The 13,952-nt window shown below is 44.2% G+C and overlaps 1 protein-coding gene across 2 annotated transcripts in view; it reads right to left on the bottom strand.

Annotated features, from left to right (window-relative positions):
* LOC137427169 (guanylate-binding protein 1) overlaps positions 1-10,007 on the bottom strand; it is a 36,416-nt gene extending 26,409 nt beyond the window's left edge. The window contains exons 1-3 of one of the 2 annotated variants that reach the window (XM_068116400.2): positions 9,108-10,007; positions 6,718-6,820; positions 3,798-4,015 (exon numbers count right to left, since the gene is read on the bottom strand). In XM_068116400.2, the coding sequence (XP_067972501.2) occupies positions 3,798-3,984 (187 nt within the window). In that variant the 5' untranslated portion in view covers positions 3,985-4,015; positions 6,718-6,820; positions 9,108-10,007. Of the gene's footprint in view, positions 1-3,797; positions 4,016-6,717; positions 6,877-9,107 lie in introns of both variants that reach the window. The other variant, XM_068116398.2, reaches the window with a different exon arrangement.
* Positions 10,008-13,952: the final 3,945 nt, after the last annotated feature.

The following is a 13,952-nucleotide window of genomic DNA, read 5'->3' as shown; positions in this document are numbered from 1 at the left end:
CTTCCCACACTCCCCTCAAATGGTACATAATTAAAATGTACGTTCAAACAGTACATAATAGATGTACGTAATTAATAGACAGGATGTAACTGATGTTCAAACAGTATGTAATTAATAGACAGGATGCAACTGAGGTTCAAACCATTTGATAACTCACCACACGTGAGTTCAATTCCAAAGTAAAGGAGAATCACCTGCTTGAAATCTAATTATTTCTAAAAGGTAAAAATAATATTGTCCGGGCCATTTTAGAATTTGTGTGTGGAATAAGCTAAGATTTAGTAATTTAGTAATTTTTTCAGCTTTTTTTGTTTTGCTCCACTGCAAACCAAAGAAATACATGTGTGGATTCCAAAAGGTTTTTTAATTTTAACAATTTAATGGAAGAAATGGTGTATTATTTGAAGTGTAAGGGTGACAATATTTTTGGTCACGACTGTGGCATGTATACACAAAGAATTAAGTTAAGCACCCCCCCCCGTTTTTTTACAACCTCGCACATTACAAGTTTGTTGTCGTCAAAACAGTGTAATATACCCATGATATTGCTATATATTCTGGAGAAGTGATATTATGGTCACATAAAAACATAACAATCATGCCGTTTTCATTATTTTTTTCTGAATAATTTAAGGTGAAAATTTTTGGGAATTTTAGGCATATTTTCACCTCAATTTAAGTATGGAGCTATAGGTCCATCACGGACAGTGTGGATGACGTTTATGTTTTCTAACGTACAGTCATTGTTCTGAGAAGACCTCTAGCGATCTTTGCGTCAATAACGTGTGTAGGACCCACGTGATCGGATCACTACTCAACCCAACTCAACCCTACGAGTGCACTCATCTGCATTTCATCAATGGATAATTGCTAATGTCATACCAATCATTATTTGATCTCACATACCTTAGAATATATGCCAATGTATACATATACACAAAGAATATATATTAGGGGGTGCTTTCCTTAATTCGTTGTGTAGGGGTGCTTAACTTAATTCTTTGTGTATATATACTGTGGCATATAATGTATATACAGTCACTCGTATACTGTATATACATTATACATATATACACAAGATTTAAAAAAAGTATTTACAAGTACACATACATTCAAAGTAGACCGCCCCCATGCCAAATAATTAAATATCCTACAAATGTATGAAATGAAATTTTGGCGCCCTTTGGCGCCTTTGGCGCCCGGCAATACCGCAGTGTAGCTCATAGAGGCTGCATTGGGAGGGAGAGGTGTACACTAATTGATTGATTAATTGTATAATTAAAATCAATAAAAGAGTATCACAAAATATTTTCTAAACCAATTGGCTAATAGCATAACTAAACCACTAGTGCTTCATCCGAAGATGTATCTTTTAGAAATTTAATTAAATAACTCATTAAGAAAAAATTTAATAATTAATTGATTAATCAATAAATAATTAATCGATTAATCAATAAATAATTAATCGATTAAATGATTCATCAATAAATCAAAAATATCCTTGATAGCCACATCACTTGGTCACCGTCATGTCCAAATATTAGCTTCCCAGCTCAAAAGGTGCCTGAGATATTGGCCAAATGAGAAAGAAAATAAATAAATGATTAATAATGAAAATAAATAAATAATAATCATGAAAAAATTAAAATATTAATCAATTCGGTCACAGAACACATAAACCACCACCATTTCATCAGAATCTGTAACTGAATTTATTTTTATTTTTTTTCGTAATTAATCGAATAATTAAATAATTAATCGATTAATTGATCAATTGATGTCAATAAATCAAAAATATCCTTGATAGCCACATCACTTGGTCACCGTCATGTCCAAATATTAGCTTCCCAGCTCAAAAGGCACCTGAGATATTGGCCAAATGAGAAATAAAATAAATAAATGATTAATAATGAAAATAAATAAATAATAATCATAAAAAATTAAATTATTAATCAATTCGGTCAGACAACACATAAACCACCACCATTTCATCAGAATCCGTAACTTAAAAAAAATTTTTATTAGTCATTAATCGAATAATTAAATAATTAATCGATTAATTGATTAATTGATTAATTAAAAAATCAAAAATAGCATTTGCAGCCAAATCACCTGGTCATTGGCATGTCCAAATATCAGCTTCCTAACTCAAAAGGTGCCTGAGTTAATGGTCAGAAGAGAAAGGAAATTTGATTAATTAAATAAGTACTTAATTCATCGCTAATAATTAAATAACTCCTCAATTAATTGATTATTCAAAAAAACAAAAAATACCGTTTTTGACAAAGGACTTGCTCACTATTGTGCCAAAATTTCAGCTTCCCAGCTCAAAGGATGGCTGAGATATCATCCGGACAACCAAGAAAACAAGAAAGAAAACAAGAAAACAAGAAAACAAACAAACAAACAACCAGAGTGAAAACTGAGTACTCCCTTTCAGCGTGCGTCACTGCCGAGCCCCCTTCGGTGCCCAGCAATGACGATTTGCAATGCCTGGAGATGGCATAGGAAAGGTGCGGTGTACAATATGTGTTGATTAAATACAAAAATATGTATTTATCGATAAAATATCCATGTATTCATAAACGTCCGACTTTAAGAATGACTTGATCGTGAAAGTGTATGTTGTACACCGCTCCTTTCCTATGCCATCTCCAGGCATTGCAAATCGTCATTGCCGGGCACCAAAGGGGGCTCGGCAGTGACGCACGCTGAAAGAGAGTACTCAGTTTTCACTCTGGTTTCTTGTTTGTTTGTTTTCTTGGTTGTTTGTTTGTTTGTTTTCTTTCTTGGTTGTCCGGACGATATCTCAGCCATCCTTTGAGCTAGGAAGCTGAAATTTCGGCACAGTAGTGAGCAAGTCCTTTGTCAAATACGGTATTTTTTGTTTTTTGAATAATCAATTAATTGAGGAGTTATTTAATTATTAGCGTTTAATTAAGTACTTATTTAATTAATTAAATTTCATTTCTCTTCTGACCATTATTAACTCAGGCACCTTTTGAGTTAGGAAGCTGATATTTGGACATGCCAATGACCAGGTGATTTGGCTGCAAAGGATATTTTTGATTTATTAATTAATCAATTAATCGATTAATTATTTAATTATTCGATTAATGACAAAAAAAATTTTTTTTTTAAAGTTACAGATTCTGATGAAATAGTGGTAGTTTATGTGTTCTCTGACCAAATTGATTAATAATTTAATTTTTTTATGATTATTATTTATTTATTTTCATTATTAATCATTTATTTATTTTCTTTCTCATTTGGCCAATATCTCAGGCACCTTTTGAGCTGGGAAGCTAATATTTGGACATGAGTGACCAAGTGATGTGGCTATCAAGGATATTTTTGATTTATTGATTAATCATTTCATCTATTAAGTATTTATTGATTAATCGATTAATTATTTATTGAGTAATCAATTAATTATTTAATTTTTTATAAATGACTTATTTAATTAAATTTCTAAAAGATACATCTTCGGATGAAGCACTACTGGTTTAGTTATGCGATTAGCCAATTGATTATGAAAATATTTTGTGATAATCTTTTATTGATTTTAATTATACAATTAATCAATCAATTAGTGTACACCTCTCCCTCCCAATGCAGCCTCAATGAGCTGCACTGCGGTATTGCCGGGCGCCGGAGGCGCCCCGGCAATGCCGCGCTGCAGCATATTTAATTATTTGGCATGGGGCGGTGTACTTTGAATGTATGTGTACTTGTTATCGATTCTTATTGGATGAACGGTTTCACGGGTCGTTGATACGTTTAATCAAATGCTCTACCTGTGCGTTTCCCAGCCAACGTGTTCATCAGGTAGGATTTTCCACTCCGATACTTCCCAATGATGGACACGACAACGACCGACTGCTTGATCTCGGAGAGGCACCTGAGCGTGTCCTGATTCATGTGAAACTTCCCCTCCTCGTCCATTCGGATGAACTCGAGAGGTCGATCGATCTCGGAATCCATGGCTGCTTCGTCCACAGACTAAGATAACCAACTGGGGAGGGAGAGGAAGTGTCAAGTTGGTTAGTAAAGTTTGGTTTCATTTCCCTAAAGCTACAATACTGATAAAACAGGTTTTCCTACCAAACACTAAAAGTGTTTCGAAAAACACCTGACAACCTAGCATTGTGATGAAGGTCTGAGCTTTATTGGAGGTAGGATTATTAATGTCAACCATTACATCTCATACCTTGTGACGATGTATTCTAACCAACCTTTTCAAATATTTCATCAACGCTTTTTAAAGTCTGTTAAAAAGTACGAAACTCATCCTATCAAAATCAGAACCCACTGCAACAGGAAAGGGTCTTCTAAAGATCTAATGGTGAGTTCGTCCATATAAGGATGACTCGTTCTGCCCAGTGGCAAAATAATAATAACAACTTTCCTCAATCAATTGTTGAGGAGGAATAGCTAATTGCTTTGGAAAAGAGGGTGAGGCGGCGTTTCGGAAGTGAGCCCCTCTTCTCACCCTGCACCATGTTGGATATCCATCTGAACCGGGTAAGACCTCATCGATAATCTCATTTAACGAATCTACCCCCGCTAACTTCACCCCAGATCCACTTTTTTTGAAATACCAACTTTTTTCCTGGAAGTCCTTGTAGTATCCTTGTGTTTTATACTTCTCACCCCCCCCCCCCCCTTCCCACGCCTACTCCCCCCCAAGCCCCCTCCATCCCACAGATCTCCCGATGTCCCTGCTCTCAAATGTTGTGTTTGTGTGCTTCCCCCTTTTTTTTTTTTTTTTTTTTGTATACTGAATCGAGGCTCGTGAAAGAGCTAAGATTTATTTCACAAACAAATCAACCAGACAAAACAAAATATACAAAAAGAGGGAGCGGAAGACAAGATGGGAAGACAAGGGGAAGCACACAACCACAACATTTGAGAGCAGGGAGAAGTGTGGGAGGGAGAGGGCTTGGGGTGAGGAGGCGTTGGAGGGGGGGGGGGGGGAGGAGGCGTTGGAAGGAGGGGGGGGGGAGACGTATAAAACACAAGGGACCCTATAAACCCTTCTCTCCTCATCTTGTCTACCGCTACCCTTATTACATGTTTTGTGTGTCTGTTTGATTTTTTTTTTTTGTGTGATAAATGTTAGCTCTTTCACGGGCCTCGATCCTGTTTACAAAAAAAAAAAAATTCATAACTTTTTGAGATATCCCGCTTTGTATTGCTTTTGGCCCTATCTCCCAAAGGTGGAGAATCACATACGAAACTAGAACGCCACTCAGTAGAGCGCTTACTCCCGCCGTGGGTCAAGTTGGAATAGTACGATTTCACAAAAGTTTGAGGGAGTAGTTCAATGACAACACAAGACAAGACAACACAAGACAGACACTGCACAGATATATATTTAGAATATATAGAAGATAATGTTTAAAAAAAACAAGGAAATTGCACTTACATTTTCGGATTCAGCGTTCAATTCTATGTAAGTGAGTGTATTTTGAGGCATGTGTGACTTCAAATAAAATTGTAAGCCAGGAAAAACGTTCGTTTCATTCCTTGAGGATACAACATGTAAAACTGGCCCAAACGTCAAAACAAAACTCGCTCATTTTAAGTCGTACAAGCTAATGCGACCACTCATTCTTCTGGGAAGAATCCCGTGCACATGCTGGTCACACTTATAACTCACCTAAGTCTTTATAAGTTCATCAAATACTGACACCGCGATTGACATTCGCTGAGGTAAATGCTGATATCTCTTCTGAGGTAAAAAGTAAATAAAAACAGTTTTAAAGCATTATACATATCAAACGATACATTTTATGAAACGGGGAGACCTAATACACACTTTGGTGTTTTTAAAATGACAGAATATGTCTTTATTAGAAAAACAAAAAGAACCTTGAAGACGACGCTGCTAACAAAATACACCGCTCTAACGCATAACCACGAGTTTAAACTGCATTTAAAACAAATATGAAAACTATTTTCATATCACAATGTTAAATATCGAATATATAGAAGATAATGTTTAAAAAAAAATGAGCCCTATCTTCCAATGGTAAACAATCCTTCAAAAAATTCCTGGATCCGGAGTAATATCCTGAGCTTTACCAAAAACTAATCATTTCTCCCTTATCCCAAGCGCAATCATCTCACCAACTTTCATCCAAATCCGTTGAGAACTTTTCCAGATATCTTGTTCACAACACACACGAACACACACGCACACACGGACACGATCGAATGCATTACTCCCTAGCGGTAGTAATTAAATAATTCTCATATCGGAATCCATGTTCAGATCTTCACCAAAATCGAATCTATTCGTCCTTGTCAGACACCCAACCTGTCCAACAAGTTTCGTCCAAATCCGTCCACAACTTTTTAAGATATCCTGCTATGTATAGTTTTTTGCCCGATCTCCCAATGGTGAAGAATCACTTAAAACATTCTACTAGACGGATCCGAATCCGGATCTTCACCAAAATCGAATCATTTCGTCCTTGTCACATACACTACATCTCTGCCAAATTTCGTCCGAATCCGTCCACAATTTTTTGATATATTTTGTTCACAAACGGACAGGCAAACGGACAGACAGGGGTGAAAACATAACCTCCATCCACCTTTGGTGGTGTTTGCAGACAGACAACAAGCAGACAAAAAGTTATTTTATAGTTATACAGTTATTTAAACCCTCAAAGTGACTGAGACGAGACGAGTATTTCACGTTTCCCTCACCTGACAAGAGAAGATTCGTTGTGTGCCTCTTGTAAACTTTCTTCGTCGTTTTAAAAGCTGGGACTTTCCAAGAAGTGACGTAGTCAGATACTGACGTCACACGCTAGATGTCGCCAAAGGGCAGCGAGTTAGATGTGGTTCATCAATTCCGTTTCACTTCTGTATTTTGTAAACAGGAACAAAACGAAACAAGTACAACTATTTATCTATCTATAATTCCAGTAATCTCTGTGTGTCTGTCTGTGTGTCTGTGTGTCTGTGTGTTTGTCTGTGACCGCTGTTTCTCGACAACCACGGGTCCGATATACTTGAAACTTGCCAGGTATATTGCTGGGGACCCGAGGATGTGCCTTTTCAAGGTTTGAAATTAATCGGACAAGTACCTACCGAGCTATGTCCAAAAAACGCTTCAACCAATCAGAGAGCAGCGAGCTATCACGTGTGCCGAACCGTTAATGCAATGCAAGCGTTAATGCGTTAATGCAAGGCTTTTCTTTTTTCCCCTCTTCTCTTTCTACTTTTCCTTGCGATTAAATTGCAAACAGCCAAAATACGTTGGCGCTAATTGAATAATTGGCCATTAACACTAAAATAATCGTAACTGCGATATGCCAACTTCCGGACAGTGCAGCCTTCCCTGTTGTTGTTGTTTGCAGCAGCTGTTTGCAGCAAGGCAAGGCTTTTCTTTTTTTCCCTCTTCTCTTTCTACTTTGCCTTGCGATTAAATTGCAAACAGCCAAAATACGTTGGCGCTAATTGAATAATTGGGCATTATGTTTTACAACTAATAAAAACGAATTTGCGATTCATTCGCTTTCCTGCGCGTTTGTGTACGCGATGGCGATTTCTTTACCAAACTCCGGAAGCCGTTCGCTTTGGACCGAACCATTGCATGTAAATAGAGGGGGGGGGATTGTCACCACTCGCAAGCCGTTCGCTTTGGACCAAACCATTTCATGTAAATAGGGGGGGGGGATATAATTTTAGATATATATATAGTACGGGCATGCCCTAGTCTATCTATAATTCCAGTAATCTCTGTGTGTTTGTTTGTTTGTACGTTTGTACGTTTGTCTGTGACCGCTGTTTCTCGACAACCACGGGTCCGATATACTTTAAACTTGCCAGGTATATTGCTGGGGACCCGAGGATGTGCCTTTTCAAGGTTTGAAATTAATCGGACAAGTACTTACCGAGCTATGGCGATTTAGCCGTTCGCCGTTCGCTTTGGCGTTGCGAATGGACCAAACCATTGCATGTAAATAGAGGGGGGGGTTCTGTGGTCGTTGCGAATGGACCAAACCATTCATGTAAATAGAGGGGGGGGGGGGGTTCTGTGGTCGTTACTGCCACGTGGTTTCAAAGTTTTTTTTTGTTGTTGTTGTTTGCACGCATGTTTTTTTGCACCCACGTACGGGCACGCCCTAGGATGTTTACACACACACACCCCTACACAAATTTTTTTTTTTTTTTTTTTTGGCAAGGAACGGGCACCCACGTACGGGCACGTCCTAGCTTATATATAGTACGGGCATGCCCTAGTAGTTTATAATTACTAGGACGTGCCCGTACGTGGCGTACCCGTAACCGTACCGTACCCGGAACCGTACCCGTACCGTACCCGTACCGTACCCGGTACCGTACCCGGAACCGTACTCGTACCGTGCCCGTAATGAATATGTACAAAATATAAATATGTATGTACTACAATCGATCGTACCTTACAACAATCAACACAGATTGCAACATCAAATAAATGAATACGCTCTCAAATGTGCCGTCCGAGGCAGCGTCTGCTCGCCACGTTCAGCGTCACTATGACTATCCGTAAGTCCGGAAGTGACGTCCTCATTTGACTGTCCGGAAGGTCGCATATCGCAGTTACGATGAATCGCAAATTAGTTTTAATTAGTTTTAAAACATAGTTTAACGCCAACATAGTTTGCCAACGTGAAATAAATGAATACGCTCTCAAATGTGCCGTCCGAGGCAGAGTCTGTTCGCCACGTTCGGCACACGTGATAGCTCGCTGCTCTCTGATTGGTTGAATCGTTTTTTGGACATAGCTCGGTAACTACTTCTCCGATTAATATGAAACCTTGAAAAGGCACATCCTCAGGTCCCCAGCAATATACCTGGCAAGTTTCAAGTATATCGGACCCGTGGTTGTCGAGAAACAGCGGTCACAGACAAACACACAGACATACACACATACACACATATATACACACACACACACACACACACACACACACACACACACACACACACACACACACACACACACACACACACACACACACACAGAGATTAGTGGAATTATAGATAGATAAAACGAAACAAGTACAACTATTATAGTTTATATATAAAGCGGTACAACTGTTATATACTAGGTTCGGTAACGCAGATTCCCCCTTCCCCTCCTTCCTCCCAGGAGGAGTGAGTGGGTAGCAGGAGGCGGGGTGAGCGGGTAGCAGGGGGCGGGGTGAGCGGGTAGCCGGAGGCGGGGTGAGCACAGCGCAGGAGGAATAGTGAGTGGGTAGCAGGAGGCGGGGTGAGCACAGGGAAGGAGGAAGGGGGATCGGGTTGCAGGAGGCGGGGTGAGCGGGTAGCAGGAGGAGGGGTGAGCGGGTAGCAGGAGGAGGGGTGAGCACAGGGAAGGAGGAAGGGGGATCGGGTTGCAGGAGGCGGGGTGAGCGGGTAGCAGGAGGAGGGGTGAGCGGGTAGCAGGAGGAGGGGTGAGCGGGTAGCAGGAGGAGGGGTGAGCACAGGGAAGGAGGAAGGGGGATCGGGTTGCAGGAGGCGGGGTGAGCGGGTAGCAGGAGGAGGGGTGAGCGGGTAGCAGGAGGAGGGGTGAGCACAGGGAAGGAGGAAGGGGGATCGGGTTGCAGGAGGCGGGGTGAGCGGGTAGCAGGAGGCGGGGTGAGCGGGTAGCCGGAGGCGGGGTGAGCACAGCGCAGGAGGAATAGTGAGTGGGTAGCAGGAGGCGGGGTGACCACAGAGCAGGAGGAAGAGTGAGCGGGTAGCAACAGGAAGGGGTGATCGGGGAGCAGGAGGCGGGGTGACCACAGAGCAGGAGGAAGAGTGAGCGGGTAGCAACAGGAAGGGGTGATCGGGGAGCAGGAGGAGGAGTGAGCGGGGATCAGGAGGAGTTAGCGGGGAGCAGGAGGAGGGGTGAGCGGGGAGCAGGAGGAGGAGTAAGCGGGGAGCAGGAGGAGGAGTAAGCGGGGAGCAGGAGGAGGAGTGGGCGGGGAGCAGGAGGAAGAGTGAGCGGGGAGCAGGAGGAAGAGTGAGCGGGAAGCAGGAGGAGGAGTGAGCGGGGAGCAGGAGGAGGAGTGGGAGGGGAGCAGGAGGATGAGTGAGCGGGGAGCAGGAGGAAGAGTGAGCGGGAAGCAGGAGGAGGAGTGAGCGGGTAGCAGGAGGAGGAGTGAGCGGGGAGCTGGAGGAGGAGTGAGCGGGGAGCAGGAGGAGGAGTGAGCGGGGAGGTTGAGGAGGAGTGAGCGGGTAGCAGGAGGAGGAGTGAGCTGGTAGCAGGAGGAGGAGTGAGGGGTAGCAGGAGGAGGAGTGAGGGGTAGCAGGAGGAGTGAGGAGGTAGCAGGAGGAGGGGTGAGCGGGTAGGAGGAGGAGTGAGGGGGTAGCAGGAGGAGGAGTGAGCGGGTAGCAGGAGGTGGGGTGAGCGGGTAGCAGGAGGCGGGGTGAGCGGGTAGCCGGAGGCGGAGTGAGCACAGCGCAGGAGGAATAGTGAGTGGGTAGCAGGAGGCGGGGTGACCACAGAGCAGGAGGAAGAGTGAGCGGGTAGCAGGAGGAGGGGTGAGCGGGTAGCAGGAGGAGGGGTGAGCACAGGGAAGGAGGAAGAGTGAGCGGGTAGCAACAGGAAGGGGTGATCGGGGAGCAGGAGGAGGAGTGAGGGGGTAGCAGGAGGAGGAGTGAGCGGGTAGCAGGAGGAGGAGTGAGCGGGGAGCAGGAGGAGGAGTGAGCGGGGAGCAGGAGGAGGAGGAGTGAGCGGGGAGCAGGAGGAGGAGTGAGCGGGGAGCAGGAGGAGGAGTGAGCGGGTAGCAGGAGGAGGGGTGAGGGGGTAGCAGGAGGAGGGGTGAGCGGGTAGCAGGAGGAGGTGTGAGGAGGTAGCAGGAGGAGGAGTGAGGGGGTAGCAGGAGGAGGAGGAGTGAGGGGGTAGCAGGAGGAGGAGTGAGGGGGTAGCAGGAGGAGGAGTGAGCGGGTAGCAGGAGGAGGAGTGAGCGGGTAGCAGGAGGAGGAGTGAGCGGGTAGCAGGAGGAGGAGTGAGCGGGTGGTAGCTGAATGCACAACTCACCCTGTTCACCTCACTCACCCCTAAATGCACAATTCAGACTACTGTACTATCTACGCCTGATGTTGGTTTAACGGTTAAGGTGGTTGGCTTGAGATGTTAGGGTCCTTAGTTTGAGGCCCTGTTGTGTCGTTGAATTAACACCAGGTGGGTTGACTCAGTCTGTCCTCCTTCCAAGGTCGGCAAAATGAGCACCAGGTGATTGGTAACAGGGGCACTGCATCAGCGGCACAGCGACGCCTCCAGACAATAATGCAACCAGCAGCCACAGGTTGTATACGAAAACACTACCAGACAACGACCTCATTGTATGTTTTGGAACTCCAAGAGAAAATGTCTTTACTTAAAAGGGGAATACATTTTGATAATCCCATAAACTGATTGAGACTTTCTGTTAAAATTACCTGTTCCTTGGGTATAAACTTGTATTGATAAACGAATGCACAAAACTCACGCTTCGTTGGGTGAATTCATATTATGTTGTCAAATTACCCACACTAGCTCCGCCACGCTCCGCACCCCTCACCACACGTCGTTTCAGAGGGATAGGCATCTTTGACCATATCGGGGTATTTTGGGTCTTTATGGTGTTTTGGGTCTTCGGTGTCGTCAGGGATTTTGTTTCCTCTGAGTCTTTAAGAGTCTTTGAGGTATTTTGGTTCATTGGGGGTATTTCAGGGTATTTTGTGTATTTGGGGTCTTTGGGGTGTTTTTGGTCTTCGGGGTGTTTTTGGTCTTCGGGGTGTTTTGGGTCTTCGGGGTGTTTTGGGTCTTCGGGGTGTTTTGGGTCTTCGGGGTGTTTTGGGTCTTCGGGGTGTTTTGGGTCTTCGGGGTGTTTTGGGTCTTCGGGGTGTTTTGGGTCTTCGGGGTGTTTTGGTTCTTCGGGGTGTTTTGGTTCTTCGGGGTGCTTTGGGTCTTCGGGGTGCTTTGGGTCTTTGGGGTGTTTTGGGTCTTCGGGGTGTTTTGGGTCTTCGGGGTGTTTTGGGTGTTCGGGGTGTTTTGGGTCTTCGGGGCGTTTTGGGTCTTCGGGGCGTTTTGGGTCTTCGGGGCATTTTGGGTCTTCGGGGTCTTTTGGGTCTTCTGGGTCTTTGGGGTGTTTTGGGTCTTCAGGGTCTTTGGGGTGTTTTGGGTCTTCAGGGTCTTTGGGGTGTTTTCGGTCTTTGGGGTCTTTTGTGTCTTCGGGGTCTATTTGGGTCATCAGGGTCTTTTGGGTCTTTTTGAGCCTCGGGGCCTTCAAGGGTATTTTGGGTCTTTGGGGTGTTTTGGGTCTTTAAGGGTACTTTGGGTCTTCAGGGGTCTTGGTGGTATTAAGTGTCTTGGGGGAATTAAAGCGTCGTCAAACGTCTGAGGGGTCTCACTGGTCTAAATGTAATTAAGAGGGTGTTAATATTTTACTTTGCAGAAGATGAAGAAGACGTTTTGGTTGCATACATAACCATATACGTTTGCTCTATTATAACAAGGTACTCGTAATTTATGGTTGGAGCCCAGCACCAAGATAATTTTTGAAAAGTCATTCGAGCATTTCTGCTGAACTGTCATCGATGTCAGGAAACTAGAGTTCCTGGATAGAGAGAGTTACGACAACCCGGGATTAGAAGCCATTTTGTTTCCATTGTTTGCGCCACGCACTAGTGCGCCGCCCGCCAGTGTGTATGCATTGTGCGTAACCTAGTACAACATTTGAGTGCCTACAATCTCGAGGAATTCCACTTTTAAAAACACCTTGACAAAACGTACTGAGGTTGCTTTGCTTTCACCCTTCTGTCCAATTCATCCCAAACCAGCTCGATGGGGTTTAAGTCTGGAGACTGTGCTGGCCATTCCATGATTTGAAGCCGACCGTCTTGTTCTTTTCCTCGAAGGTAGTTTTGACATATCAGCTTCAGTCAGCTTCTCATTGGCCGGCCAAAGGGAGTGCAGTGGATGTAGTTTAACTGGACTTTCAAAAGGCTTCTGGTGAGGGACCACACAGAACGGCTGTTGGTAGACTGGATTATGGAGTAACTGGTGGAGAAGATAACTGGATTAGTGATGGGAAGCTGTGACTCGGAGGTTGTAAGTTGTGGAGTAACCCAGAGATCATTTTGATGATCATTATTGGCGCTGAGGAAGCGCCTTTAGCGATTGTCTTCCAGCCAGTGTAACGCTAATTCCTGTCACAGGAATTCGGAGATCATATAAGTGGGCGTGGCAGTTCCTGATTGGTTCGTGTTGGGGAACGCCTTCTCGCTGCCGACGTGACGTAAATTCGCGCACGCGCACTGGTGATTGGCGCTGAGGAAGCGCCTTTAGCGATTGTCTTCCAGCCAGTGTAACGCTAATTTCTGTCACAGGAATTCGGAGATCATATAAGTGGGCGTGGCAGTTCCTGATTGGTTCGTGTTGGGGAACGCCTTCTCGCTGCCGACGTGACGTAAATTCGCGCACGCGCACTGGTGATTGGCGCTGAGGAAGCGCCTTTAGCGATTGACTTCCAGCCAGTGTAACGCTAATTCCTGTCACAGGAATTCGGAGATCATATAAGTGGGCGTGGCAGTTCCTGATTGGTTCGTGTTGGGGAACGCCTTCTCGCTGCCGACGTGACGTAAATTCGCGCACGCGCACTGGTGATTGGCGCTGAGGAAGCGCCTTTAGCGATTGACTTCCAGCCAGTGTAACGCTAATTCCTGTCACAGGAATTCGGAGATCATATAAGTGGGCGTGGCAGTTCCTGATTGGTTCGTGTTGGGGAACGCCTTCTCGCTGCCGACGTGACGTAAATTCGCGCACGCGCACTGGTGAAGCTTACTCGATCTTACTCGATCCCATATTACATGTACTTTCATTGCATACAAATTATACTTCCTCCTAGAAATTCCAAGCCCGAACCTCAGCGCAATCCAAGAGGATTCACTTGTTATTCATTCTTTACATTCATCAATTGGAT

The sequence above is a fragment of the Myxine glutinosa genome, chromosome 5 (genome assembly GCF_964187855.1).
Source record: "Myxine glutinosa chromosome 5, kmMyxGlut1.1, whole genome shotgun sequence".
Lineage (NCBI taxonomy): Eukaryota > Metazoa > Chordata > Myxini > Myxiniformes > Myxinidae > Myxine > Myxine glutinosa.
The sequence above is the reverse complement of the archived record's forward strand: the minus strand, read 5'-3'. Positions and strand labels throughout refer to the sequence as shown.